The sequence below is a fragment of the Ailuropoda melanoleuca genome, chromosome 15, assembly GCF_002007445.2.
Source record: "Ailuropoda melanoleuca isolate Jingjing chromosome 15, ASM200744v2, whole genome shotgun sequence".
Taxonomy (NCBI): Eukaryota; Metazoa; Chordata; class Mammalia; order Carnivora; family Ursidae; genus Ailuropoda; species Ailuropoda melanoleuca.
In genome coordinates this window covers 89840429-89866576 of record NC_048232.1, presented here as the reverse complement: position 1 = coordinate 89866576, position 26148 = coordinate 89840429, and the positions used below count along the sequence as shown (strand labels likewise).

Below are 26148 nucleotides of genomic sequence, written 5' to 3'. Positions count from 1 at the left end.
CCCCACGGGCACCAGCTTCTCAGGGTGAGGGCAGCTCAGGACAAGGACAGCCAAGTGGTCACCTTCTGAACGCCAGTATGATGGGATGCCCAGCAGGAGAGGATGCCACCACGCAGGGTGGAGGGGAGGTGTCTGGCGGGCTGGCAATGTCCACTGGGACAGCCCAAGGTTCTGACAGTGGGCCCCCCCAAGGGAGAGCCTCCGAATGTGACCTTGAGGTTCCTGACCACGGTGGTCCTGAAGGTCCGGAGTCATGGAGGGCTCCTCCTTGGAACCCCGGCTCACAAGGTGCTCAGGACATGAGAGTAGTGGTGAGAAGGGCACTCGTGGACGCACACACATAGACACACACACCACTTGGACCACGGATGCAGTCCGTGCCCCTGGAGGCTGAGCGTGTCCACTCTTGGCCTGGCCGGTCCAGGAGTGAGGCTGGAACAAGAGGGCCCCCCTGACGGCTGCTACAGGGTGACGCTCTGGCCACAGAGCCTCGCCCAACTGCGGCAGTGTCCTGGCAGAGGCCCCGTCCCACTCTCCCAGAGCCCAGGCCGACGTCAGCACGGGGTCAGAGGCAGACAGGGGGCCGCGGAGACCAGCCATTCATGCAGCTGCAGGACGGGGTTCTGCGAAGGGGGCACTAATGCATAGAGCCACCATGAAAGGGGCCATGTGGTGGGCTGCAGGAAGCATTCCTGCTAGGTAGGGAGGTCCTGTGTGCCACGCTCGCCACGACCGCCATCTCCCTTTATCTTCAGGAAAACCCGGTGAGCTCAGCACAATTCTCTCTACTCCACCAGAGAGGAAATCGAGGCACAGAGAACAGGTGTGACCTGCCCACTCCACGCTGCCAAATCACGACCGACCCCGCCGGGCAGCGTCCTCCAGGCCTGGGCCATGTCCAGGGCAGCGTGACCTCTGCTGCGCCACTGCCGTCACTCTGGCTCAGGCACCCGGGGCCGGTAGGGCTGCAGGAGTGGCCAGTGCGCGTGTGGTGTGGAGGGCTGTCCCGCGTCCTCTCCTCCCCGCGGCGGCCTCTGCGCACCACTCAGCCCCTGCTCACGGCACGGCTGGGAGAGGGCCCCCCGGAGGGAGCGCACACCGTGCAGACCACGTGTGGACGTGCCTGCAGCAGTGAGGTGGACCTCACACACCTCGTTCGGGCTTTGGGGTGTTCAAGCTAGAGAGGACCCTTTCCCCCGCCTGGAAGTGGGCAGCAATCGTGACTGTCCCGTTCGGTGCGTGAGCAGACTGAGGACGGACCGCTCAAGTCAGCAAAGGACAGAGCCAGAGCAGGCGGGCTTACTTCCACACAGAAGCCTTCACTGCTGGAGGCTCGGCGTGTCTCCCCGACCATGAAGACGGACGCACAGGACGCTTCTCCCCACGAGGCACCCTGGCTTGGGGCACGAGGGAGAGCCATGCTTACGTGGAGGTCGGCCTCCGAGTGTCTGGGCTGTTTGTTATGGCAGCACGACCCAGCCCGTCCTGACTGATAGACCTCTGGCTCTGGTTGGAGGCCATCACCCTTATTTGTATGAACCCTGGCGGTCATGAAGCTCATTATTCTTTTCTCTAGCTTCACGGTTTGCGTATTTCCCTGCAACGCACCCAGAAGACTGGGGAACAGTGACGTAGGGCCCACAGGCTGTGCAAGCAGCTCTCAGGTGGCTGAGCCTCCCGGGAGCTCCTGCTTGAACCACGTTTCCTCCCTGTGGATAGATGCCACTTGGGCACCTCCAGCTTGTCCTTCCTCTGCATGGACGGAGGAAGGAGGCGTGGGGGCCCCTGTCCTGGTCACGCTGGCCTGCCCCATCTGTGCTCTGATGGCAGAGCCCAAGACCACCCAGCGAGGTTCTGCTGTTGCAGTTTTGCTTCTCTGTGTCCAGGACTTTGCCTCTGTGTGGGAGTGGGTGGGCGCTCACACACAGGGCGATGGAGGCCCCCAAGTAGCTGGGGGCCGGGCGCTGTCCACCCGCCAGGGCTGGGCTTCCAGGAGCACCCGGGCAGGCCCGGGAAGGAGGTCCCGGCCAGCCACGCCTGCTATGGCCCCCTCCCAGGACACCCCAGCCCGTGAACAAAAGCCATGCTTACCAAAGGATTTTTTCTTTATTTTCATAATTTAGCTGAATCAACACAAAATTGAATACTGTAAAACAAGGAAAAAACGCTATAACATCTTAAACCTCCAGCGTCTGCCTCTGAAGGGGTCTACACTTGCCGTGGGAAGACACAGGCCCAGAGAGGCGGCAGAGACCCTCCCACGGCCACTGCCACCTCGTCCGTGCTGGGAACCCAGCGGCTGCCATGTCTCTCCCTCCAGGACACTCAGACCTCTGCACGTGTGGTGACAGGAAAGGTAAATTAAATACTCATGGACATCGAAACGGGTCTTAAATAAATGGGTCTTCTCTCCTATCTTTAGTCTATGGGTTGCTGGGACAGCTTCTATATACTTATTATTATTTTTTTTTTCTTTTTCTTTCTTTTTCTTTTTTTTTTTTTAGTAGCATTGAACTAGCATAGCGTGCCTGTTAATTGGACCGTCAGGTAGTATGGTTCGGCACAGACTCGGGAGGATGAAGGGACCCCGGGGCACGACGGCCCGGCCCGGGGGACGGAGACGCGGAATTGTCCCTTGCTCGTCAGGCCCGGTGACCCCGTGCTCCAGGGAGGGCGCGGGAAGGTCAGGCACCTGCCGTGCTCCGCAGGGCAACCCGCCCCAGTGACTCGGCCGCCTGACGTGAAGACGGAGAGGGAGCGGGACATCGACTGGGAGAGGAGGTCGGAGGCAGCGGCCTCAGGATCTGCCCACGGGGGAGGGTCGGGAAAAGGGACACGAAATCCGTCGGAAGAGGTGTGGCCGACAAATCGCACACCGGGCGGGTCTTCACCGAGCCGGGCCCGAGGCGGGTGAAGACACCCACCTCCCACAGGCACCCGCCGCGGCTCCCGTGGCCTCAGGCGCGTCCTCGGCTGCCGTCCCCAGAGTCCTGCCCTTCCGCGCCCGGCTCCCCCCGTGCCCACCCCGGAGCCCTTCAGAGACACCAGCGCTCCGCCCACCGTGCAGGACGGCCGGGGGCTACCACATTAATTGTTAAATAGGATTTTCTACAAATATACAACATATAAAAACTGTTAAATATATAACTTTAGGCTTTGCAAAATACATTTAATGATCTCTTCCAAACAAGTGCTACTGTAGGTTCCTTTAATTTGCTTTCTGGAGCTAAATGGTGTGTCGGAGCAGACAGCAGTCACGGGAGACCCAACATGCTCTTGGCGAAATACTGGATTATCCCACTATCAGAAATGAGCTGTAGAGAGGCGTGTCTAACTGGTTAAAACAGAAAGTGATTTTAGTCGGTCAAGTCCATCTAAGCACAGAGGAGTAGGCTGTGTGCGGTGGTCTGTGTTCCCGGCGAGGGGTGGCGAGGGGCGCTGCATGGGGTCTGCGTGCGGCATCGCCGGCCGGGCCGTGGGGCAGCCGCGGCATCCTCCACCGGCTCGGCCCCTCAGCGTGCCCCGCAGTGTCCGTGGAGGCGACGCCTCTGCCGGGGCCGCCCTCCACGCCCCACCGGGGCCGCCGGCATGTCTCTGCCCCCGCGTCCCCCCGTCGAGCCAAGGGACTCTGACGGCGAGGGCGAGTCCAAGTTAAAATAGATTTTGCTCTTTGGTCTATCGAGTATACTGAAAGGGTACGAAAATAAAAGTGATTCGGACAGTCTGGGGCACAAGGAGAGGCCACTTCTGTGCCCAAGGGCTGGTCCTCCCCCGGGCCCGGCGCTGTCCTCCTCTCCTGGGCTGGCCGGGCTGCAGACCCCTGCAGCCGCCACCTCGTCCTCCTCAGAGAGCACAGCCCAGGCCGTGGCCAGGGAGGGCGGGTGAGGCCAGGCTCCCACGGACGCCCGGCTTGGCCCCCGCGGTGTGTCCCAGGCCAAACTCCTCGCTGCGGCGGACACAGTCAGTTCAGGACGCCAAGGACGCGGGCTGTCCTTGACGGGCTACAGAGAGACGGAGGGTGGGCGGATGACGGAGAACAGGTGGAGCCCACGGCGGACAGAGGACCGTGGCTGAGGTGTGGACTCTCCAGGGAGCCAAGGCCACTCCCGGGGCCCCGCTGGGGCTGTGTTTGTCAGGAGACCTGAGGAACAGAGAGAAGACAGTGTCAGCCCCGCAGACACCGAGGGTCCCGCTGGGAACGGACAAGCCCAGGACATGTCCCGCAGGCTGGCCTCGTGCACGGGGCAGAGCACATCCCGGAGGCCGGTCCTCATGCCTCCGCCGACTCAGGCCGGCACACCTGCTCGAGGACATGACCCTACACTTCAGGTCTACACCGGCCACAGGGAGTGGCTCCGGGAAGCACGACCCTTCCTCTGTGTCCCCGGTGGGGACCCGGGCTCATGCCCCGAGCACTGCTGGATCAGGGCACCAGTGATGTGTCCTCTGCCCTGTGCTGGACAGCGGTTTGGCTCTGAGTCACACCCACCTGTTTCCCTAACACCGTCTCGTGCTGTACCATGTACACAGCAGGTGCTGCATAATTGCACGGTGATAAGTGATGGAAATGTATGTGTCACATCCCTGTGGAGCCCCCAGGAGGCCACAGAGGTGGGATGGCATGCACATCCCTAGTTGATGAGGCCCGTGCATCCCAGAGTCCCAGGAAACCACGGCCACGAAGTGTGGCAAGATGGTCCCAAGCCACAGCTCTGGGGAGGGGGACAATCCCACCCTTAAAACAACGAAGGCAGAAGGGTGGGGGGCATGGTTGGTGCAGACCAGCACAGCCTCACCCCACAGGGCCCCATGACCAGCAGCCTGCCACACCAAGACCCCACGAGGCTCCTGTCTCGCTTGTCCTTCCGGGTGGCCCCAGTCCGAGGCAGGGCCCTGGGGGCCAGATGAGTTTCAGGATCCCTGGGGCTTGGGTCAGGCGTGCAAGGGATGACCCCCCCCCCCCGTGCAGACTCCCCACAGGGGCCCCCAGTCAGAGGAGAGGAAAGTATCATGGGGGCTGGTCCCCCAAATGTGGCAGAAATGGGACACAGCATGGGGGTGGGCCTGTCCTTGGCAGGTGGCAGCCCAGGTCAGCCTCCTCTCACCGTGCACTGGCAAATCCCACCTCCAGCTGGTCCCCATCTGCATCCCATTTGGCGTGAGCTCCCCGGCCCCGTGGCTCTCACCACACTCCCACCCAACCCTGCCCACGCCACAGGCCCCCGTCCACCCATGCTGGCCTCACCATGGCCCCTCCGCCTTCTCTCATTTTCTCGGTCCCACCAAGTTGGGCGTTAGCCATCCTGCTGCCTGGGCCTCTGCCCCCAGGTCTCCCCGCAGAGGGGCCCACCCCGATGGCGTCCCCTGGAGCTGTTCATGGGGCAGTTCTGCTCATGCCTCACTGGTCTTCTCCGGAGGGCCAGCTCAGGCAGTCTGGACGCCTGGATCCACGGAGCTGCCCCGGCAAAGACGAGGCCTTCTCCTGGGGACGGCCAGCTGCACTTTTCACCCTCAGCCCCCTGGACACCGCTGAACAGCAGAGCCCTCCACGGCACCCAGCTCCCCCGCAGTGACCCCATTCTCCACCTGACGCCAGGCTCGCTCAAGTCTTCTCTGATGAAGGCCGAGGCCAGAAGAGGGAGGACCTGTGTCCAGCCCATGAGCCGCTGAGGGTGGGCTGTTTGCTTCTCGCGAAGCGTCTAAGCACAGACAGAGCGCTGTGCCTCCCTCCACCCGCAACCCCGACTGCCGGCGAGCTCTGGGATCGCAGCGCTTCCTGCCAGTAAAGCCGAGATCCAGCCCCCTACCCCACGGGCAGAATGGAGTCAGCTGTGGGGCCTGCATGCGCTGGGACCGCATGACGAAGGTGATATGAAGGAGGTGCCTGTCGACCCAGACGCACACGTGGAGCCGGGCTCCTGTCACAAAGACGCCGTCGAGCCCAGATGGGGGACTGGTACCGACCGGGAGCCCCGCCCTTGAGAATCGGGCAAGCCCGTGGGGCAAGCGCAGCCCTGGGCTACCCATGTGCGTCGTCCCACCGCGGCCTGGACAGCGGAGGGGGGTGTGGCGGGGGCGAGCAGGGAGGCCACTGGCCCCGAGCACCTCAGCAGCCACGCTGGCCCTGGGGACCCCCCCGCAATCCGCCCATGCAGGATCTCGCGGACCATGGCTCCTCGGGGATGTGACTCGACAAGATGGCCCAGGGTGTCTGAAAGCTTCAGAAACCCAACCCTGAAAGCACAGAGGTCCCTACTCGTTCCCTAAAGCTGTTCTGGGAGCTTCTCTGTCTCGGTTCTTTAGTGACTGTGTCTCTGCACTTTCTAGAAAGGAGTAACGAGACAGGTCTTAAAGCAACACGTCCCCCAAGATCTGAACCACAGTTCACTCCCTGCACCCTGGACGCTGGCCCCAGGGGCCACCCGTGGCTCCCCACTCCGCACATCAGATCCAGACCCCCCTAGCACTCAGCCTCTCCTTACGGGGGCTCTGCCTGACACCCCCTTCCTCCACCTGAAGCCCCCTCAGGGTCTGGCTGTGGTCACCTCCCCTGAGGAGCCCACCTGTGCTCGCGGCCTCCTGGTGCCCCTGTCACAGACGCTCAGGACACCGCCCTGCATCCTGGCTCCTTGGGGAGTGTGGCCCATCCCTGAGCTGGGCCCTGTGGGGGCAGCATGAGCCAGGGGCTCCCAGGCACTAGCAGCCCAGACCACAGGCCATGCCCATCCACACGTGTTTATCAGGTCCCGTAGAAAAGGCGAGACAGCCCCTCCCTGACCGCTCCGACTCCTGGCCACAGACAGGGGCTCCCACAGCAGAATTCACCCTCTCGCAGTCTGAGGCCGGCGTCTGAGAGCGAGGCGCCAGCGAGGGGGATCCTTCACGGAGTCGGCCCCAGGCCACTCTGCCCGTTCTGGATGCTGTCAACCACTGGGCTCCCTGGCTCACAGCTGCATCTGTCCTGCACCTGTCACACGGCCCTCCTTTGTCCCCAGCCTCCCCCTGGTCTCTCTTACAAGGACACCTGTCACTGGATTTAGAGGCCAGCCAGGCCCAGAGCAGCCCCATCTCAAGGCCCTTAGCTTGCTCACATCTGCAAAGACCCCATTCCCTTCAAAGTCTGCACTGACCGTTCCAAGTGGCCACATCGTTCTGGGGGTTACCGTTCAACCCAGTCCAGCCCATCCGGGCTCTCCTTTCTTCAGGGCTGACCAGCTGCCCCAACTCAGCCCGTGGACCCTGATCCTGAATCTGGTCCACGCCCTCCACCTCCTGCTGCCCCGAGCTTAGCAAAGGCCCCACTGTGCGCTCTGTGCTCAGCCCAGGAAGGTGGCTTGGTGGGACCCCCACCTGGCCTGGACCCCGCACGCCTACGGGTCCCGGGTCCCTCCCCGCGCTGCCCGGAGTGCATGGGGGCCCTGCCCCCACCCGTGCAGCCAGGTCGGGGAGGGCAGGGGCAGGCCGTCCAGCACACTCACGCACGGGCCCCCACGGGGTTAACCCAGGAAGGACGCACCGACTCGACTCGACTCTTCTCTGTTTCTGCAATTGTACAGATCGTACTCACAGGTGACGGGAATGAGAGAAGAACAGAACACAAAAACAAAAACCCACCTACACTTCCATTTCCAGACAGAGGTAGATATTTTGAAAATTCCGGCCTATTTCCTTCCCTCTTCAACAGCGTGTGCCCGCGGACAGGGCGGGTCCTGTACTGGTGGCCACGCACACGTCCTTGGGGCGGCCCGCTTCCCAGCTCCATCTGTCTCCCGCCTTTGTTACACCAGATACACGAGGTTATTTTCACGCAGTGAGCACCGCAGTTTTCATCTGGATTTCCCACCACTGCTTCAAGCAACGTCGCTGCACACGTTCTAGCAGTTTCTTAGAGCCACGGATTCTGGCACTTCTGGCATCGTGGTCTGGATTCTCCTGGGTGTAACACGGCCGGAGCAGGCACTGTGGTGTCGGCTTCCTGGGCGGGGCCGCAGTGACGGTGACGCTCATGGGGAGTGACCCAGCCCCCCCAGCCCGCCACGAGCCCGCCACAGGCCTGACCCCGGAACCCTGTCTTTTCTCAGACCCTCCCCCTCGCGGCTCACTCACAAGGTGCTAATTTCCACATGATCCACGCGGCAGGGGCTGTGGCAGCTCCTGAGAAATGCCAAGACTTCCACGGGGCTGGAGGAGGAATCCCTCAGGGTCCCCAGTGACACTGGCCCCTCGCCAGTCTCCACAGCGGCCACTCTCCTGGGACACGGGGAACACCTGGCATCTCGAGCCTCCGTTACGAAGCATCATCTCCTCCTGCTTTGCTCACCACGCCCACGGCCCTCCCCACAGGCTGGGAGGGGGACCCTGCGGGACAGCGCGGCCCTGGGGGCCATACCCCATGCCGGAGGAGCCGGTGCATGAGCCCGCTGCTCAGGAGCGCAGGCCGTGCAGCCTGACTCATGTCCTGTAATCCCCCCAGGACACCGCCTCTCTCCCCACACCCCCACCCCTGCTAGCGCCCAGACACCTGACCTCACCTGCACGGTCATTCATTCACTCATTCTGCGGATTTCATCAGCAGCGGCACCCCCTCCTCCCGCCCCGGGAACAGAACCACAGAAGGCTCAGGGCCCTCGTGGAGTACTTCCCAAACTGGGAGGTCCCAGTGGCCGTGGGGTGATGCTGGGCCTACCCACGGGGAAGGGAGGCGCCTCCGTCAGGCCCCATGTCCACCAGCACAGGGAGCCGGCTCCACGTCAGGGTCACAGCTCCAGGGGGCCAGCTGCTCCCCGTGGACAGTGAGCTGGGGTGCTGCATGGCCGGGGACATGCCCTCTCCCCAGCCCCCACTTCCTCAAGGGAAGACAGGAATTGGGTTTCCCAGCCACGGAGACCAGGAGGGGGTGACAGTCCTCCTCGGGGGCCTGGGGGTGGTCAGTGCTGGTGTCCTGGCCAAGGCTTCCAGAGCATCCTGCCCGGACACTGAGCCGTGGTCCCAGGCACAGATGGAGTGCGGCGTCCATGGCAGCCCCGGGCCTGCCCACTGTCACTGGGGCCGGGCAGCTGCTGGACAGGGTGTCCCAGGGCAGGACCACCAGGACAACAGCAGGTGGGTGCCTGGCCACCGGGGATGCTGGTGGGGCAGCGGGAACAGGGCCTGGGAACCCATGGATGCAGGGGGCACATGGTGGTCTCAGGAACCAGGCATCTGCTGCTCAGCCGCCCTCCGCCACGTGGGGCCTTGACGACACAGCCATCACCAGCGGGGGGAAGCACGTCCTCCCCAAAGTTCCTGCCACTAGCTCACTCACTAACCATAGATTTCAGATAACGCAGCCCCTGGCCTCCAACACTTCCAAGTGCAGATATTTTAATTACCAAAATAGCTCTGAATAGTCCAGGAACCCAGGAAACCGTAGCAAAGTGACACTGAGCCCCAGGCAGAGGGGCAGCCGGCCGCCCTGCGTGGTGTGATAAGCCCGGGGCCCTGCTGGGGAAAGCATCCTGGGAGATGAGAGCCTGCGGTGGTGGGGAGCAGGGCCCGTCCAAGGGTGAGGACACGTCTGACTTGTACCTGGCGTCCCCCCCCCCCGCCCCAATCTTGTACAGACACGTGGTTCCATGAAGCCGGCCTGTCTCCCCTGAGGCTGGGCCTCATGTCCTCTGAGACAGGACCTGGGCAGCAAGCTCTTCTCCTCTCCTGGCTGGCGGGCCGTGTTCCGGAGGGTTCTGAGGACCTTCGCAGGCTTGGTGCAAAGGCTGCTGTGTGTGACTCACAGCATTGGCCCTGCTGCAGGAGGGAAGCCCAGGGGCACGAGCCCAGGACCTGGGGTGTTGTCTGCAACTCCAGGCCCCCCTCCAACTGTAAGCCTTTGCAGCTCCACGGTCCCCACCCTCAGCTGTTCGCACACCAAAGCCTGTCCTGTGTCCGCATCTGTCTGTCTGTGCCGACTTCAGTGGACCCACCGGCTTCTCAGCAGGCGTGCCAGCACAGGCCCCCACCTTGTCCCAGAGGACCCTCGGCCCCCAGCTGCTCCTCCCTGTCTTTCTCCGCATACCTGGCTTCCCACGTTCTGCTGCTGGGCAGACCATGGGACAGACACCAAGCACGGCAGAGCTGACGTGTCCCCAGGCGCCTGTCTGCTTGGGCCGGGCTTCCCCACCAAAGCCCAACCCGCACTGGACAGAGGAGCCTTGAGGCCAGCACGTCAGACAGACGCAGATGCAGGTCTGGCTTCCATCCTCAGTGTCCAGCTGTCCCCTTCCTCCTGCCTCGAGGCCCAGGGCAGGACAGCATGGACAGGGTGTGATGCAGGAGGCAAAGCCCGGGTCCTGCTTCCCCGGCATCCGCCTGACCCCCAGGAAGGGACACACAGCCTGACGCCCACCAAGTCCTGGCCCAGCCCACAGCTCCTCCCCAGGCCTGGTGACAGGGACTCACGCCGTCTGACCTGCGGCAACAGGGTCCAGCGGGGCCTGGAGGCAGGGTCCTCACCGCCGCTGGCAGAAGCCAGCAGAGCCCTTCCGGCCCCGGGGAAGCAGACGCATCTGCAGGTTGGGAACCTTCAGTGGCGGCCCATCTTGGGGCCCGTGCCGGCCACCGCAGCTCCACAGAAACCGACGGTGTGCGGGCCTCTGCCCCAGGAGGGACGCTGCTGCCCGGCTTCACTGGCCTCCGGCTCCCTTCGCAGGAACACTGGCTTCCGTTACATCCTGACGTTGGCCGGCGCACCCAGGGGACCCGGGGAAGCCCTCCTGCGACCTGGCAGGTGCCCCTCACCTGCGGACCGCACAGCTGGGCTCCCGCAACAACAAATGTGAGGTGAGTCACACCTGCGCGAGGGGCCACCACCAGCTCAGAGACACGCTCAGCCTGTGCCCCGGCTTGGAGGGACCGTGAGGGCCATCTGACGCTCGGGCTGAGGGGACAGTCCCTGTGGATATCCCTGCCTCTCGAGAGCACGCCCTCGCTGGGGGACCGCTCGTCACCTGTACACAGCCCCCGGGTCAGCAGTCAGCAGGTGGGGTCCCTCCGGCCACGACCCCGTCTCCCTGGAGGAGGGTCCTGCGTGGGCGGTTCCTGTGCCCTGTCGGGCCCAGGAGGATCCCGGCCAACGCTGGACACCTGCCTGCCTGCGATGGTGCTGGGGACACCCCGGGGGGCCCCGCTCAGGGGGTTGTTCCGCCCCTCCCGGAAAGCACGTGTTCTCCACGACGGCGGGCGGGCTTCTCTCAGTACTTGAACGCTACAAAGCAGCGTTTGAAAAACAAAACAAAACTTCCCAGCCTCCGTGAGTCCAACGAGGGCTGTTCTCCGTTCCTCATTAAAAGCTCGTGTGTGATGTTAGGTCGGGACAAGTGTTCTGTAGGAAGGAGCACGCTGTTCTGGATCGAGAGTCCCGAACAAAAGGTCCTAATAAACAGCAGACACATGGGCCCCGTGAGACGCGGAGGTGACGGCAGCCTGCTCTGACAGGCTCAGGACAACGAGAACCGTTGCCATGGGAAAGATAAAGACAGAAGCAGGGAAGAAGCTTCTGGAAAGGCTACGCATCACCCCACCCGTGTCCTGTCATCCGTGTGGCTTCTTCTCTGGGACCAGTCCCTGAGACTGTGTGGCCCGAGGAAGCCCGGACCGCACGTCCTCCCCAAACCCGAGCTCACAAGAGTGGCTGGAATGGCCATGGTCTGCAGTCAGGTTTTTCAGAAAGACAAATCAAACAGCGCAACGTGGCCTAGGGTAGCTCCCTCTGGTAACCCGGCGAGTTCACGATCTCAGACAAGACCCCGCGCCCCCTCCTCTGACCTCTGAGCAGCACAGGTGTGTCTGGGCCGGGGGGCCTGCTCGAATCACCCCCAGAGTTTGTTCACTTTGGCCACGCCCCCGTCCATCTGTCCTCCTGGCGTGTGACTCACTGCCTCCTGGGCAGTGACTCTGTGGGTGCGGGGGTGGATGTGCGGCCCCTCTGGACGCGAGGTCCCAGCCCCGGCCTCTCATGGGGACGGGGCTCCAGCGCTGGCCTGGGGGGGGGGGCCCGGCCATGAGGATGGGAGCAGGTGGCCTTCCCAGTGCCCTCAGATGACAGGCTCGGAGGGACGTGCCCTAGAATAAGGCTGGACCAGCAGCCACCCCATAGGCCTTGGGGCCATGGCCAGGCCACTGCTTCCCAGGGCCTCTTAGTGCCAGGTGAGGGCTCACGTTCAGGGTCCCAACGCTCTTGTGCCACATATGATCTGGACATCCTGGTCACTTCACTGCTGTCTGCCTCAGTTTCCCCGAGTAAACACTGCCCCAGCTCAGGGGTTTCTGTTCGTAAACTGTTCGAGCAGGTCTGGCTCTCCAGCACCATGCACGAGTCCCTGACACTGAAAACAACAGTGTGAGGCTTTAGGTCCTCAGCGTGGGCGGGGAAGAGCCTGGGTCCAGCGCACAGGGGCCTCAGCCAGCTCGCTGGCCGTGTGCGCATGTTGCCCCCGCCTCCTCGTCTGGAGTGGGGTGGGGGAGGTCCGGGGGCTGTTTCAAGGCTCGAAGGGGAGGACCCATCCCTGGACCAGGCTCCACCATCCAGGGCAACTCCCACCATTTGTGGAGAAGGCACTGGGGGTCCTGCCCCCCGGCCATGGGTCCGTCTGCTCCCAAGCACCTGCAGAACCAGGCCGGACGCCGTGGGGTCCTCACGGTGAAACAAGGGTGGTTGGGAAGCTGCCAGGCTCTGCTGCTCGGCCCACGGCAGAAAGGCAGAACCCAGAAGGCACTCCTGACCGGGAATGGCCAGGACGAACTGTCCCAAGAAGACGCTGACAGCCCGGCCAGGTCTGCCTGGGGCCCCCAGGCCCGTTCATGGAACAGCCCCTGCGTTAGAGCGGGGCTCAGCAGCTCACACCCCATGGAATTTTCCAGGTTCAGGTCCTGCTCATGATGCAGGCTCCTGTCCCCCGACGAGCATCCCTCCCTTCGGGAGAGTGGAGGCAGGGTCTCCCCGCGGTGCTGGCGGGGGGAGGTGCCTTTGCCGTTTCGCTGGGGTCGGTGGGCCCACGCAGGTGGGCCAGTATTCACGCCACGTCGGCCCCCACAGGGCTACTGCTCCATGGAAGCCACACAAATCACCCAGCAAAGGAAGCTCCGTTGCCCCAAATTACCAATGGTTTGCTGAGATGGAGCGTGGAGTTAATTCTGGGACCTGGGTCATTCCCGCAAACGCCAGCACGCAGGTCCGTCCCCCGAAAATACACGTGTGTCACAGCTTTGATGGCCTGCGTGCTCCTGATTGGGATGGATGGCCACATGGGAGTCGTGCCCCGCGTGACCAGGCTCCAAAGTGCGGGGCTCGGGGTCCCCGGCCCAGAGACGACACCACCCCGCTGCCTCGCAGAGCTACAGGAGAATCCCACGTGGGATGTCGGTGTGCGAAGCGCTTTGTGAACTCTCACATGTGCAACTCTCGCTCTGACAGAGAGCGTGACTCTGTCCACCGCCCCCCAGAGGGTATTTACCCAAGGCCTCGGCGGGGGGGGGGGGGGGGGGGGAGGAAGCCATGGGTGGGGACAGGGGCTGGACTTGGCTGCAATCCGGCTGCCCTGGGCCTTTACCGTCTGTCTGCCCGGGGATCTGGCCTCCCTGGTCATCCTGCAGCCTGGAGAGCCAGGGAGGGTCTCGTGGACAGGCCTTGGCGGCCTCAGTGCCAAGTCCTGGCGGCTTGATTCTTCACCAGGCATGGGAGCCCCTGGGTTGGTAGGGTGAGGAGGGAGGGTCACCCCCCCCACACACCGTGGAACAGATGCCCCTCCCCACCAGGCCCTGCCCAGCATCTCCTGGCACTTCTGAGGGCAGCCGGAGGGCACGGCCGGCCCGGAAGCCAAGGTCGTGGGCTCCGAGCAGCCTCAAAGCCAGGCCAGGCCTGGCAGAGCAGGAGCTGAGCAAGTGACCGGAGCAAGGAGCCGGGACCTGCTGTGTGTTGTCATCCCCAGAGCACAGGACAGGCCCGAGGAGCCAACGGGAGCGGCCGGGCGACCCCAGGGCCCACGTCCCCAGTCTACAAGCCCGTACGCCATCCAGCTTTCCCCGGGTGTGAGCAGACAGGCCGCGAGATGAGCTGCTCGCTAAGCGGGTTAGGGTCCAGCAAGAGGTGGGAGGGCGGCTAACGGCCCACGTGAGGGAGGGAACGCACTGAATCATGAAGTCGGCACATTGGGTGATAATCCGACTCCCACTTGCAGAACAGACCGAGCGGTCCCGGGACAGGCGCGGACGCAGGTCCCCCGCGCTGGTGGATTCGGCACTCGCCTGCCGAGGGCATGGACTGCGGCCACAGCGCATGAAGGGCCTGAACCACGCGGGGAGTGAAGGGCGGCGTGCGTGCGAATACTAGGGTGATGGCACGAGAGAGAGGCAGGACCCAGGAGATCAGGACAGGGAGGACGGGCGGCAAGCACACAGGGCGCGAGCGGAGCCACCACAGGACCCTCCCCCACCTGTCTGACCATGGGTCCTTGCTGCTGCTACTGTGTGCAGCTCAGCTCTGCCCATGACTTCATGGCCTCCCTGCGCCCACCCCCTGCGCCCCCACCCTGTGCCCCACTGGTCACCTCCAGCCCTCTGCCTGCGGGAGGACCGACTGGCCTCCATCCTCCCTAAAGTCTCGTGTGTGTTTGCAACGGCCCAGCTTGCCAGGCGGTTTTTCCAAAGGGCGTGTTGACAACTGCAGGACAGACCTCGTCACCTGGATTTCTGTCCTCTCTGTCCCCACCCCAAGGCAGCGCCGGCTCTGAAGTCCGTCCCTCGGCTGAGCTAACCCGGGGCAGGTGCCCGCCAGCCCCACCCTGGACCCCAGCCAGCATCAGAGGAGCCACGGCCACCTGCCACCACAGCAGACCCGTGGCCCATGTTCACAGGCGCGGGATCAAGGGGACGCGGACACGACAGGCGGGCGGGAGGCGCTCTTCAAAGACGGCACCAGAAACGCTCCGGCGGACACTGTGCCATCCGCAGTGGCGAGGGCGGGCCCTGCGTGCTCAGGGAGCTCAAGATCAAACCCCTCTCCCGGTCTCCTTCCTGGGTCCACTTCCAGGGAAGGTGGCCATTCACGGTGGGGAGGTCACCTCTGTGCGGTGTGTCTGCGCCTCTGAGCTGGACCAGGCGCTGCCTGCACCGGCATGGAGCCCTGCCAGGTCGCTGTCCGTCCGGGAGCCAGGGACCAGGCGGAAGACTGGCCATGAGGACAGTCCATCTTCCTGTCTGCTCGCGGCAGCTTCACCACGATCAGGGGCCCACAGCACACAGTCACGCTTCCAGAGCGTGGAGGCCATGCCTTTGTGTAGCCAACGCCTCAGCCCGAGTGGAAGACTCGTCCCCAGGAGGAGCCCCGACCCGTCAGCGGTCACTGCCACCCCCCACCAGCCCCCACAGCCCTCGGAAGACTTCCTGCCTCTATGGAGCTGCCTGTTCTAAACGTTTCCTGTACATGAATCACACTGCACGTGGCCTTTTGCATTTGGCTTCTTGCCCTGTGTGCGATGCGTTCAGGGCTGGTCCACGCTGTGGCCTGCCGACAGTGATCGGTCGGCTGGACCGCAGCTTGCATACTGTTCATCAGCGGGTGGGCTCCAGGCCGCTCCCACCTGCCGGCGGCTTTGCTTAATGCCGCGGTGATCCCGCGTGCACGAGTTCTTGTGCGCACGTGGGCTGTCACGTCTCGTGGCTGGACACCCACGGTCCCACCAGGACAGCAACGGCTGGTCATGCGGTGACTGCACGTTAACTTTGGACTGACGGCCAGCCTGCCCTCCAGGGGCCCAGGCATGTATTTCTGCTTCTCTTGATGCCTTTCCCCTGAGCACTTTCCGGAAAGATCGGCAAATCCACATTCTTACCCACACCCTTCGTGAGGCCTCGAAATGAGACCGGACGGAATTAAAGCAAACCACCCAGAAACACCTCCTTCGTGGGTCAGCCACCACTCCCCGACCGCGAGTCTCTGTTCCTACTTTCCTTGGATGTTCCCATTTGGGGTTTGAGGACCTCTCTACCCGTGGGCTATACTCATCTCCGCCCGCATGCCGTCCTTCCACCACGTGGTTCGGAGCCAGCCGTGCTGCGTGGGCTCCAAAGACTCCCGACCTTGTGAGCTGGCCCTCTGTTTCTAGGAGGGCGGGTTTGGGAGATGGAGGTGAGTCAGGGCTGCCCATGGGACGCGGGGCCCAGCGTGGGCTCTCGGCCTGTGGCTGACTCAGAGCACGACTGGGCCCCTCCGTGGCTCAGTGTCCTCGTCTGTAAGACGCGGATGACAGACGGCGGCTCACGGGCGGCCGTCAGCGTGAGCAGGTGGATTTATGCACACGCCCCGAACAGCAGCTGAGCAAGTGCCGTTGGCGTCGGGGTGTCCATGGTTATGCTGGATTTCCCAGCCCTCTCCTCAGCCTGAACCCAGACACTCTCCCACACTTTCTCTGCCGTCCCACGTTTTCAGGCGCCATAGTCCAGTCTGTAATCCCCCGGGAATTCAGGGTGGGACGGGGCTCCAACTTGAGTTGCTCCCAAAGATGAAGCCCCACCCGCTGCTGGGGACCCATCCCTTCCCCACCGGTCTGTGCCACTCGCTGCACCCCGCAGTCCATCCCCCCTGAGGCCGGGGTTCCACTCAGGGCCACGTGGTCTGCTCTGTGGAGCAGAAAGTAACAGCAGGAAGCCCAGCATTTTCTCAGGTTCTAGGTGGGTCGTCGGGATTTGGACAAACACTGTCCCTGTATCAAGGACAAGATGGGCACCCGGTGGGGGGCGGCCAGGGGCTCAGCCACTCACAAGCTTCCCCTGCACACCCAGGAGCCCACCAGCGGGATGTGGACACCAGGGAGGCCTCTGTCCCAAAGCCTTCCTACAATGTGACGGGTCTACGCTCCCAGCTAAAACGTAAAACCACTTGTAGTGTTCCCAAAACTTCATTGGGGATCTGACTGAAGTTGTATTAAACCTAAAAACTTCATCTGAAAGAAAAGACAACCGTCCAGGGTTTGGGGACTCACTGAACTTATCGAAGTATGTGACAGCTTTCTGTTTATTCAAATCTCTTTAATTTTCTCCTAGTAAGACTCTGCCATTATCTTTATACAGGTGATCAGCCTTTTCTTACGGAAGTTATTTAGAGTTTTTCATACGTTTCCTGCTGTGTTTAGCGGAGACCTCGCCTCCCTTATTTACTCAGGTTTATTTTACTTATGTATTTTAATTAAACCATTACTCTTCTGAAACCTATTTGCCTGGAAGTGAGAACACAACTGACTTTTGTCGAGCCTCTCCTCCCTGGCCAGGTAGGCAAGTTTCTTCCTAAAGTCTGCCGGCGAGCTCACCTGTGCTCACCTCCGAAGTGACACATTCACCTGGCCGCTAATTTCGCGTCCTTGTGGGCAGGCTTGATGGACTTCCATTATTCTAGTCTGGATTTGGCAAACTCATGCTGCAAAGGGCCAGGGAGCGCAGATTCCCAGCTCTGCGAGGTCTCTCCTGCAACTGCCCAGCTCTGCATTGCAGCACGGACGCATCCCTAGAGCGTCTGCAAGTGAAAGCATGGCTGTGTTCCAATAAAACTTTATTTACAAAGATAGGTGGGGGCCGGATTTAGCCATAGTCTGCTGGCCTCTGAACTAGACCACAACTTGTTTGTATCTATGAAAACTAATGGCTGAATACAAGTAGAGAACCTTCTGTATTCCTACTTGATCCAATTTAATAAACTCTTTAATTAGTTTCCAAGGCATTTAAGCTGCTCCTGCAGAATTTTGGAGGCACCTGTTTACCTCATCTGTAAGGAATAATGATTGTATTTTCTCATGTCAAATAACGATGTGATTGCATTTGCCAGATCTTCCAAAAGGTCATCCCGGGGATGGCTGCAGGCCTGCGCGTCCAGCATGCCTTGGTCCTGATGTGAACAGGGCAGGGGTCCAGAGATAAGGGCAACGTTGGCTTCATTTCAGATGGACGTTAGGTTCCAGGGGGCCTGCCTTCTCTTCCAGGTTAACTTGGAGATCTGCTGTTTCTGATGCTGTTGCCTGATTGATATTTCCTTAGGAATAGGTGTGGTGCCTGCCTGCTGCCTTTATCAATATCTGAATTAGAGAACATTTTTATCTGATCATCCTTTGGGGTCAGTCATCCTTCCCGATTCTAAAATATTAAAAATGTATCTTCTTTCTTACATAAATCTACTTCTGTGTTGTGTTAAGGACCTCAGGATTCAGTGAACTGTTACTTTACGCAGGTATGGATGACACATGTCCCAATCACACCTGCACATTCCAGGAAGCAGGGATCCCCCAGATGTATCCACAACCTCAAAGCAACGTGAGGTACACGGGGGACTCAAGGGCACTTTGCTGAACCAGTCCAGTGCCTGGCGCAGTACCAGACCCATGTCACAGACTTGGAGTCTTTGTGGAACACAGTGTTTCCATGTGTGCTCTCCTACCCTTAGGGAGACTTCCAGCATCGGCATTTCACTAGTCCCTAAAATGAACTGGGCAATTTTGCAGTATTTGGGGAAAGGACACCTGCACATTAATATTTTCAAGACTGTGCCTGTTAAGCCATTTCCGTCCAGGATTTCTACTGGAGGATGTTAACATCTTTCTACTCCTTTGTTACGGTGGTAATTTTTACCCCAGAAAATCACATATGTGATGAAACCCTGCAGCTGCAGTGACTGTTACACTAGCCATGCATGCACTCTTGAATGATCCGAGACCCCAGTACAGGCTGGTTTTCCCTCCTTCCTATCAGATTTTTAAAAATATTTTATATATTTATTTGACAGAGAGAGAGACAGCCAGCGAGAGAGGGAACACAAGCAGGGGGAGTGGGAGAGGAAGAAGCAGGCTCTCAGCGGAGCAGGGAGCCTGATGTGGGGCTTGATCCCAGGACCCTGGGATCATGACCTGAGCCGAAGGCAGACGCTTAACAACTGAGCCACCCAGGCACCTCCAGATTTATTTTCTAACAAAAAAATTTGCACATGACAGAGGTCAGAGGGCATTTTTATGGTTTTGCCAGACACGCAGTGAATGATCACATCCACATCTCTCTTTTAAAAGTTCACTAATGGGGCGCCTGGGTGGCTCAGATGGTGGACCATCTGACTCTTGATTTCGGCTCAGGTCATGATGTCAGGGTAAATGGATTGAGCCCTATGTCAGGTCTGAGCTCAGCACAGAGTCTGCTTGAGATTATCTCCCTCGCCCTCCATCCCTCCCCCCACCTGCACGCAGGGGTGCACTCTCTCTCTCTCTTTCAAATAAATAAGTAAAATCTTTTTTTAAAAAGTTCACTAATATTCCTGTTTTGTGTTTAGTCTCTTTCTCCTCTCCTTTTGAGGGTGACTTTTCCATAGCTTAGGCTTTTTATTTTCATTCTTCCTGATTTAAAAATAAAGTTATTTAAAGACATGTGTATACCCAAGTCCATATTTCACTGTGCCTGTAAAGACACTGTGTGTTCTTCTCATAACATGCAGAATGCAATTCAACAATGAAGACACATGGAGTTTATCATCCAGGACGTGCTGGCTCTGCTCTGATGGTGTTAGTGTTCTGACCCCTTCAATCCTAAGGCAGCCCTAGGAGGCCAGGAGCGCCATTCTGCCCATTTTACAGATGTCGACACTGAGGCACCGAGAGCCAGGTGACGGGTGCTCCACCAGCAGACTGACTTCAGACCCCACACACTGCTCCACGAGCATGACTACACACCTTCTCTCACCTTTTGCCCCCTTGTTTGACCACAACATTGTGGGAAGGTACTGGCTGCTAAGGTTACCGTCATTATTATTTTTTGTTACATCTTAAATATAATACAAAATGACTGGAAAAGAAGGTTGCCACATTTCTATGCAAGTTTGAATCATGACTTGGATTACGGATTCTTCTGCACAGATTTCATAAATGATGGAAAATTACAAGCAGCCTGTTCGTATGTTAAAATGTTCAGTACATAGATGCAAAATCAGTCATGATACATTTATTATTCAGAAGATCTATGTCCTGGTTCTTTTAATTGTTGCTATCAGTGGTTTTTTTTACTTGACCTTAATGCAGATTTAAGGGTTGTTTAAATTTCAAACTAAAAATTGTGCTCCCAATCATTTTGTTAATGTGCAACTGGGCTCGCTTCATATAAATGTATGCTAATTCGTGCATAAAGGTTTCTGTGACATTTCCACTACTTTGAACCGTAACGTATCAATATATGTCAAAGATCATATACACTCGTATGATCTTACATGTATCAATACATGACCTGTTGTTCCAAGTGAATCATTTTACCTATTGATTTCCTTTTCCTCTCCTTGGCCTGGTATACCTTGATTGATTCTCTGCTTTAAAACTTTTCGTTTATAGATGTGCCCTTAGAAAACAACATATATTTGGCTATTTTAAAGGTCTGATTTACAGTCTCTGCTTTTCAGCAGTGGAGATTAACCCATTTACATTTATTGTCACCACTGGCACAGAAGTTCTATCCTAAGCAGGATATGCCCCATCCTGATTTCCGGTTATGCTCCTTTCATGGATCATTTCTTCATGCACGCACATAGCATTTCACCTGTTTTCTCTTCTGCCATGGTTTGAAGAAATCATGTTCTTATTTCCATTAGCGGTGGCCTTTCTGTTAATCAAATGTACTCTTAATGATTAAGCCATTTCTCTAATGACTTAAGTCATTACGGCTCCTTCTAGTACGCAAATAGACATTAAGTGGCTCTTCTCTTCCTCAGCAGCTGCTCCCCCACCTCAGCCTTTATTAACGTAGCCAGAGGTTACAAATCAGTTTACTATTACACAGAAAGTGTTTTTCACAATAAACACAGCATGTTACGTAACACGTTATGGATTTTTTGTGTTCAGTGTTCTAACCAGAGTCACGGGAATGATGTTTACATTTAGCTCCATATATTTCTTGGTATCAATAGTCACCATGATTCTTCTTGTCTATGACCTTTTCCATCATCAGCCCCTGATTTTTATTTCTTTGATTGGCTTGGATTATCTTTCATTTTTTTTTTCAGGAAAGCTTTGTGGGTGGTACAATTTCTAAATCCTTGCAAATCTAAAACTGTGTTTTTTAGTCCCTTGGTGTGAAAAACAACTAAAAGTAGGATTGAATTCGTAAGTGAAAGCATTTTTCAGCCGAATCCCCGGCTGTGATCCTTCCTTTCCTTCTGGTCCAGAGGGCGGCTGTCTGTGCCTTCATAGCTTCTGTGGATTCCTGTCTTCTTGTCTGAATTTCATTTCCCCAATTTAACCTGGATTGTGATGAGGCAGCTTTCTTTCATTCTTTCAAATCAAACACGCCCACGGGGTGTGTGGGTCGTGATGCTGTTCTCTTGTTTTTAATTGGGGGTTTTCTTTCTGGTCCTATTCTCATCCTAACCTGATTATCCCTCCCGTCCTGGTCACGGTGGTTTTGCCTCCAGAGCACCCACTTTTTCAGATCAGGTATCTGCCCTCTGTCCTCCACACCTACCAACTTTTTTCTCTCTGACTCTATTTCTTTGCTTTCTCCAGCCGTCCCCTGGCTGAAGACTCGCCCACATCACTGTGTTGCTTTTCTGCAGGGACAGTTCCTTCGTTTGCAGCTTCCAGTACATATCTCAATTCCACTCATATTTTGGGTATCTTAGTATCTATTCCCCAGGTCACCTAGCAAAACCCCGGATTCTTGCCTTTGCCCCAGCTTGTCCTTTCTCCGTGGCTCCTGACTCCTGGGTCACAGAAGTCACAGCCCCTTGTAGCTCTCTGATACCAACAAGCAGATGTTCTCCAGACGTCTCCCTTGTCTACGGCAGAGGACTTTCAGAGCTAACTCTGCCTTTAATCCTTCAGAAAGTATTCCTTCCCAGAGTGTGCATTTTCCCACAGGCTCATGTTTGAACTTTGGCTCTGATGCTTTTTTAATCCCCTTTAAACAGGCAGAGTCCCATCGGGGGCTGGCATGAGCCAATAGGCCCCACAGTGAGCAAGTCTTCATCTTTCATCTCAGTTCCCAGGGGTGTGGGAAGCACTGCCCCTCCAGGCTGCCCTGGAAGGTCTGGATGTGCAGGGACCCTGAATCTTCATGTGACCCCCAACAGGCTCTCAAGTGGGGGGGTGGCTCCCAGGAATATCTTATCTCCCTTGGGAGGTCAGGAGCTCTGCCTTGGCTGGGCATTCTCTTGAGAATGGAGAACCAAGTGGGTAATACAGGCCCCTATGTGCCCCAGTCATCTTGTTGCTTCCTCCTGCCCACCGGAGGGGCTCTTCCTGCTAACTCTGCCCCTTCCCATGAAGCACACCTCCACCCACCACCTCCTCTCCTGCCGCGGTGCTGGGAGTCAAGTCTCTGCAGTGGGACACGGTGAGCTCCTGCTGGTTAGACCCCACCTCTGCCTGCTGCCTTCCCGGTCAGTGCGGCAGCGTCCGGGCCCTGAGGTCAGGCCCAGGTGCGAGGAGGGAGTCTCAGCCTCCTTCTGTATCTCTGGAGGTCTTCATCACTGCTGGGGTTCACACGGTAAAGCAGCGGCATGCCAGGAAGGTGCCTCCCATCCACCTGTGACACGCCCACCAGGACGTTACCAAACCTCTGCATGTGTTTCTTTTCTTTGAGTCACAATGTGATTGCCAGTTATTCTCATTTCCAAAAATATTTGGAATTGAAAGCTGGACAGAGGCTGTGCGGCTGGCATAAGAGGTCTGCAGTTGTATTAATCCAGAACACCAGGCCACGTCTTTACAGACTTGGCGGAAGGACCAGACTGTTCCTCTCTCCTCCAAGTGTCAGACCAGCTTGTTTCCTCACGGTAGGGATGGCCGTGGTTATGGGGAGGAGGGACACTACCTCCCCAACTCACCCGGTCCTATGACAACTGAAGCCACACGGGCCATGACGACGCACAGTGAGATGCAGCCAGAATTCAAACAAAATGGAGAGATGCAGTAATACAACCAGCTCTCTGGGGCTTTCCCGGATAGGCAGGGGGCTTCCTGGAAAGGGCCACGGGAATGGCTTCTTCCAGATGCAGCCACTGGGGATGTGAGCACTCCGAATGCTCTGGAAGGGGCCACACAAGGAAAACAGCAATGCTTTTACCCTCACAGAGACTCCCCTGGTCTTTCATAAACTGTTCTTTCCCTTTCCTACCACCCCAAGGACCTGTGAGGCCAGCCGGGGGGCACTCTTATGTCTTCCATGGGTAAGGAAACTGAGGCCACCCACGTGTGCACCAGAACTGTCACCCCGTGGGCAGGGACACCATCCCAACCAGGAAGTGGAGATGGAGGCCCCAGTGTGGGGCTTGTCACGGTGCAGGGGGCTGCAGGTATGCTCACTCACCACACCTGGCAAGGCTGAGATCTGTGCTCTGGCTCGGGGCTGGGGGGGGCACGAGGGGGGGACCCGTGCCAGAACCCAGAGATGGTGACGCGGGCATCGATACTACCCAGGACCTGCATCACCCAGTGTATCTCGGGTCTAATGGGGAGTTGACATTTCAAGTCATTTGGGTTGAGACACAAATCCTACTATTTCATTTTTAAAGACTCATCTCTAATAAGCGTCCATGCCAAATGCCCTATTTCCTTCCCCATGCCATGTGCAAACACGGCTGGGAAGGGGGCCCTGCTCTCGAGTGCTCCCGAGCGCGGCGGAGCTGGGCTGAGAGCAGCCGCCAGACCCCAGCACACGGAGGACAGAGCACGAAGACACAGCAACAGAGACAGGCTCGGTGTGACCAGAACCTGGGGCGTGAGGGGCAGGCCGGACACAGGCAGTGCGCACGACCACCCACCCATCTCGTGTGGATGCAGAACCATGCTGGATGGGGAAAGATCTCGCCCTGGCGGCGTCTGCACTGTGCGCGTGACCAGCTTCCTGCTTACGTGACCCTCCTTTCCATAGCACAGATGATGGGCTGTTTACCTTCGTCCTTTACAAGGAAACACATCCCTGAGCAATGTCATCTGGAAGATCATAAGGACTTATGAAACCACTAGGAAAAAACATGTTTTTGACCACTTTGCCAGTATTTCTGCCCAATAAGCTCATGAAACCTGGAATCAGAGAACAGAATTAACTCTAACAGCTCCTCTGGGAACTCGGGATCACTCTGAACTTTCTCCATCCTTCTCAAACACTCACTGTTGACAAGGTGACCGCCTCCTGCTTGCGGGATCACAGGGACCCCCTTGAGTTCTGGTGCAGCAGGAGCGCTCTTGGCAAAGGGACACGGCAGGGGGGTCCACGGCAGGCACTGGACCACTGTGGAGGGCTGGTGGGCTGGCGGAGATGGGCAGCATGGTGGCGGCAGCCCGCCTGCTTGCTCCAAAATGGCTGTCCCATTCAGCGGGTCGCTCTTTGAAGGTTCCCCTACAGGGGCACACACTGTCCCAGACTTCCCTTAGGACCGCTGAGCTCTGGGGCCATTTGACCTTTTCGGACTCCAGAGCACCACCCTGAGAATGGGCTGTGGGACATGGGTGCCTGGCCAGAGCCCCTGGTGGCGGGCATTCTCTTCCGTTTGTTCAGTAAACACCTCTGACCTTGCATCTAAGCAATGGCCATACGTGCAAGTGCAAATGGCACCGCGAGCTGCCCTTCCAGGGAATCTTGGGGTGCCCGTCAGCGGTCCAAGAGCCAAGGGCTGCGAATGTTTCATCCCTGCATCCCCAGCATCCAACATGGAGGCAGAAAGGACTGGGTGGCCGGGAACAGTGTTGGGGGAGGGGAGGGAGTGCCGATCACGGGACCCAGCTGCCCAGGCAGGGCCAAGGGGACGGCAGGACTCAGCCTCCCAGGCCCCGCGTGGGGGCCTGTCCGCACCCCGACCCTGACGTGGTCTGCTCGGCAGGCTGATGTATCTACAGCATCAGAACACCCACCCCCAGGTGGCGGGCTGGCCCCAGGACCACGGGCTTCTCCACTGCCCACGTTCCCTCCCAATTCCACCATTTGCCATTTATGTATTTAAAACGATTCAAAGAGCAACTGCTTTAACGAAAACGGAGACTAACGCGGCGTCATTACCATGAAAAGCTGCCGGCACGGGATGCCTCCCGTCACGAAATTGGCCAAAAGTGCCCACGGAAATCACGCGGGCTTGGTCAAACCGATTTTTTGTTTCTGGGCTCTTTTCTGCCGAGAACATGAAGAATGTCACCACTCATGATCCTTGCTGATGCCACGCCGGCTGTATACGTTTTGTGTTTATGCATGGAATCTATTAAAACGTCCAGCTATTACCGTGGTGATGAATAGCGGTGATTCAGAGAACACAAAATGGACCGCAGACAGGGATCAGAGTAATGACTCGGTATTTTTCACTGTTTGTGCAGAAGAAAGAATTAGCGAGGTGCAGGCACCGAGCTACCTTGGGGTGAGTCCCCACCATCTGCTCTGCCTCCCTCCACACTAATCCTAGAAACCCGACAAAAGCCTTTAGTCCTTGGGAGGGCATCTATTCACTGCAGGGCTCCTTGGAGGACAGGTGGGAGGGGCTGGTTTGGGCTGGAGTCCGCCCCAGGGTCCGCCCTCCTCCCCTCTTCTCCGGGGCGGGTTTCCTCACCAGCCCTGCCACCGCGCCTCCTCTTGGGCTCAAATGCCTTTCTCCCCGGCACCCCCGGTCTGTGCTCTGTGCACCACCCGGGCGCCAGTGGACCTGCCACCAACACCATCCCATCAAGGTCCACATGATTGAGGGACGGCACCGCTGGCCCATCTGGCCCCGATATCCCCAGGTGGCAGGGGTGGCCCCAAGCATCAGACAAGAGGGACGAGGTCCGTCAAGGACCCTCCCTGGGAAAGGCAGGCAGACCCTAGGAGTAGGGGCTGAGGCTGTGTGTCCAGGAGCTCTGGTCTCCCCCTCAGGAGCCCTGTCTCTGCGTCCCCCTGAAGCCCCACCTGGCATCAGCTGCAGGAACAGAGAACCCCGAACAGACGTCAGACAGCAAGTCCCCATGGACGCCTGCAGAGCGGGATGGGCTCAGCCACATGCCCCCACCACATGGATTCATACAGAAAATCTCCAGCTGAAAATCCTGTTTGTCCATGAGAGGCAAATCCAAGATCCCTCCCGTTCTCGAGCCAAGACGTGTAACGCATTCCACAAGTGCTGGATTGTTTGCTAATTCCCTCCAC

At 58.6% G+C, this 26148-nt stretch overlaps 1 protein-coding gene across 1 annotated transcript in view; it reads right to left on the bottom strand.

Annotated features, from left to right (window-relative positions):
- Nucleotides 1-2087: 2087 nt before the first annotated feature.
- TAFA5 (TAFA chemokine like family member 5) overlaps nucleotides 2088-26148 on the bottom strand; it is a gene marked incomplete at its 5' end in the record, with an annotated part of 138555 nt that continues 114494 nt past the window's right edge. The window contains one exon of the mRNA XM_034643696.1: nucleotides 2088-4141. Within this exon, the coding sequence (XP_034499587.1) occupies nucleotides 4133-4141 (9 nt within the window). The remainder of the gene's footprint in view (nucleotides 4142-26148) is intronic.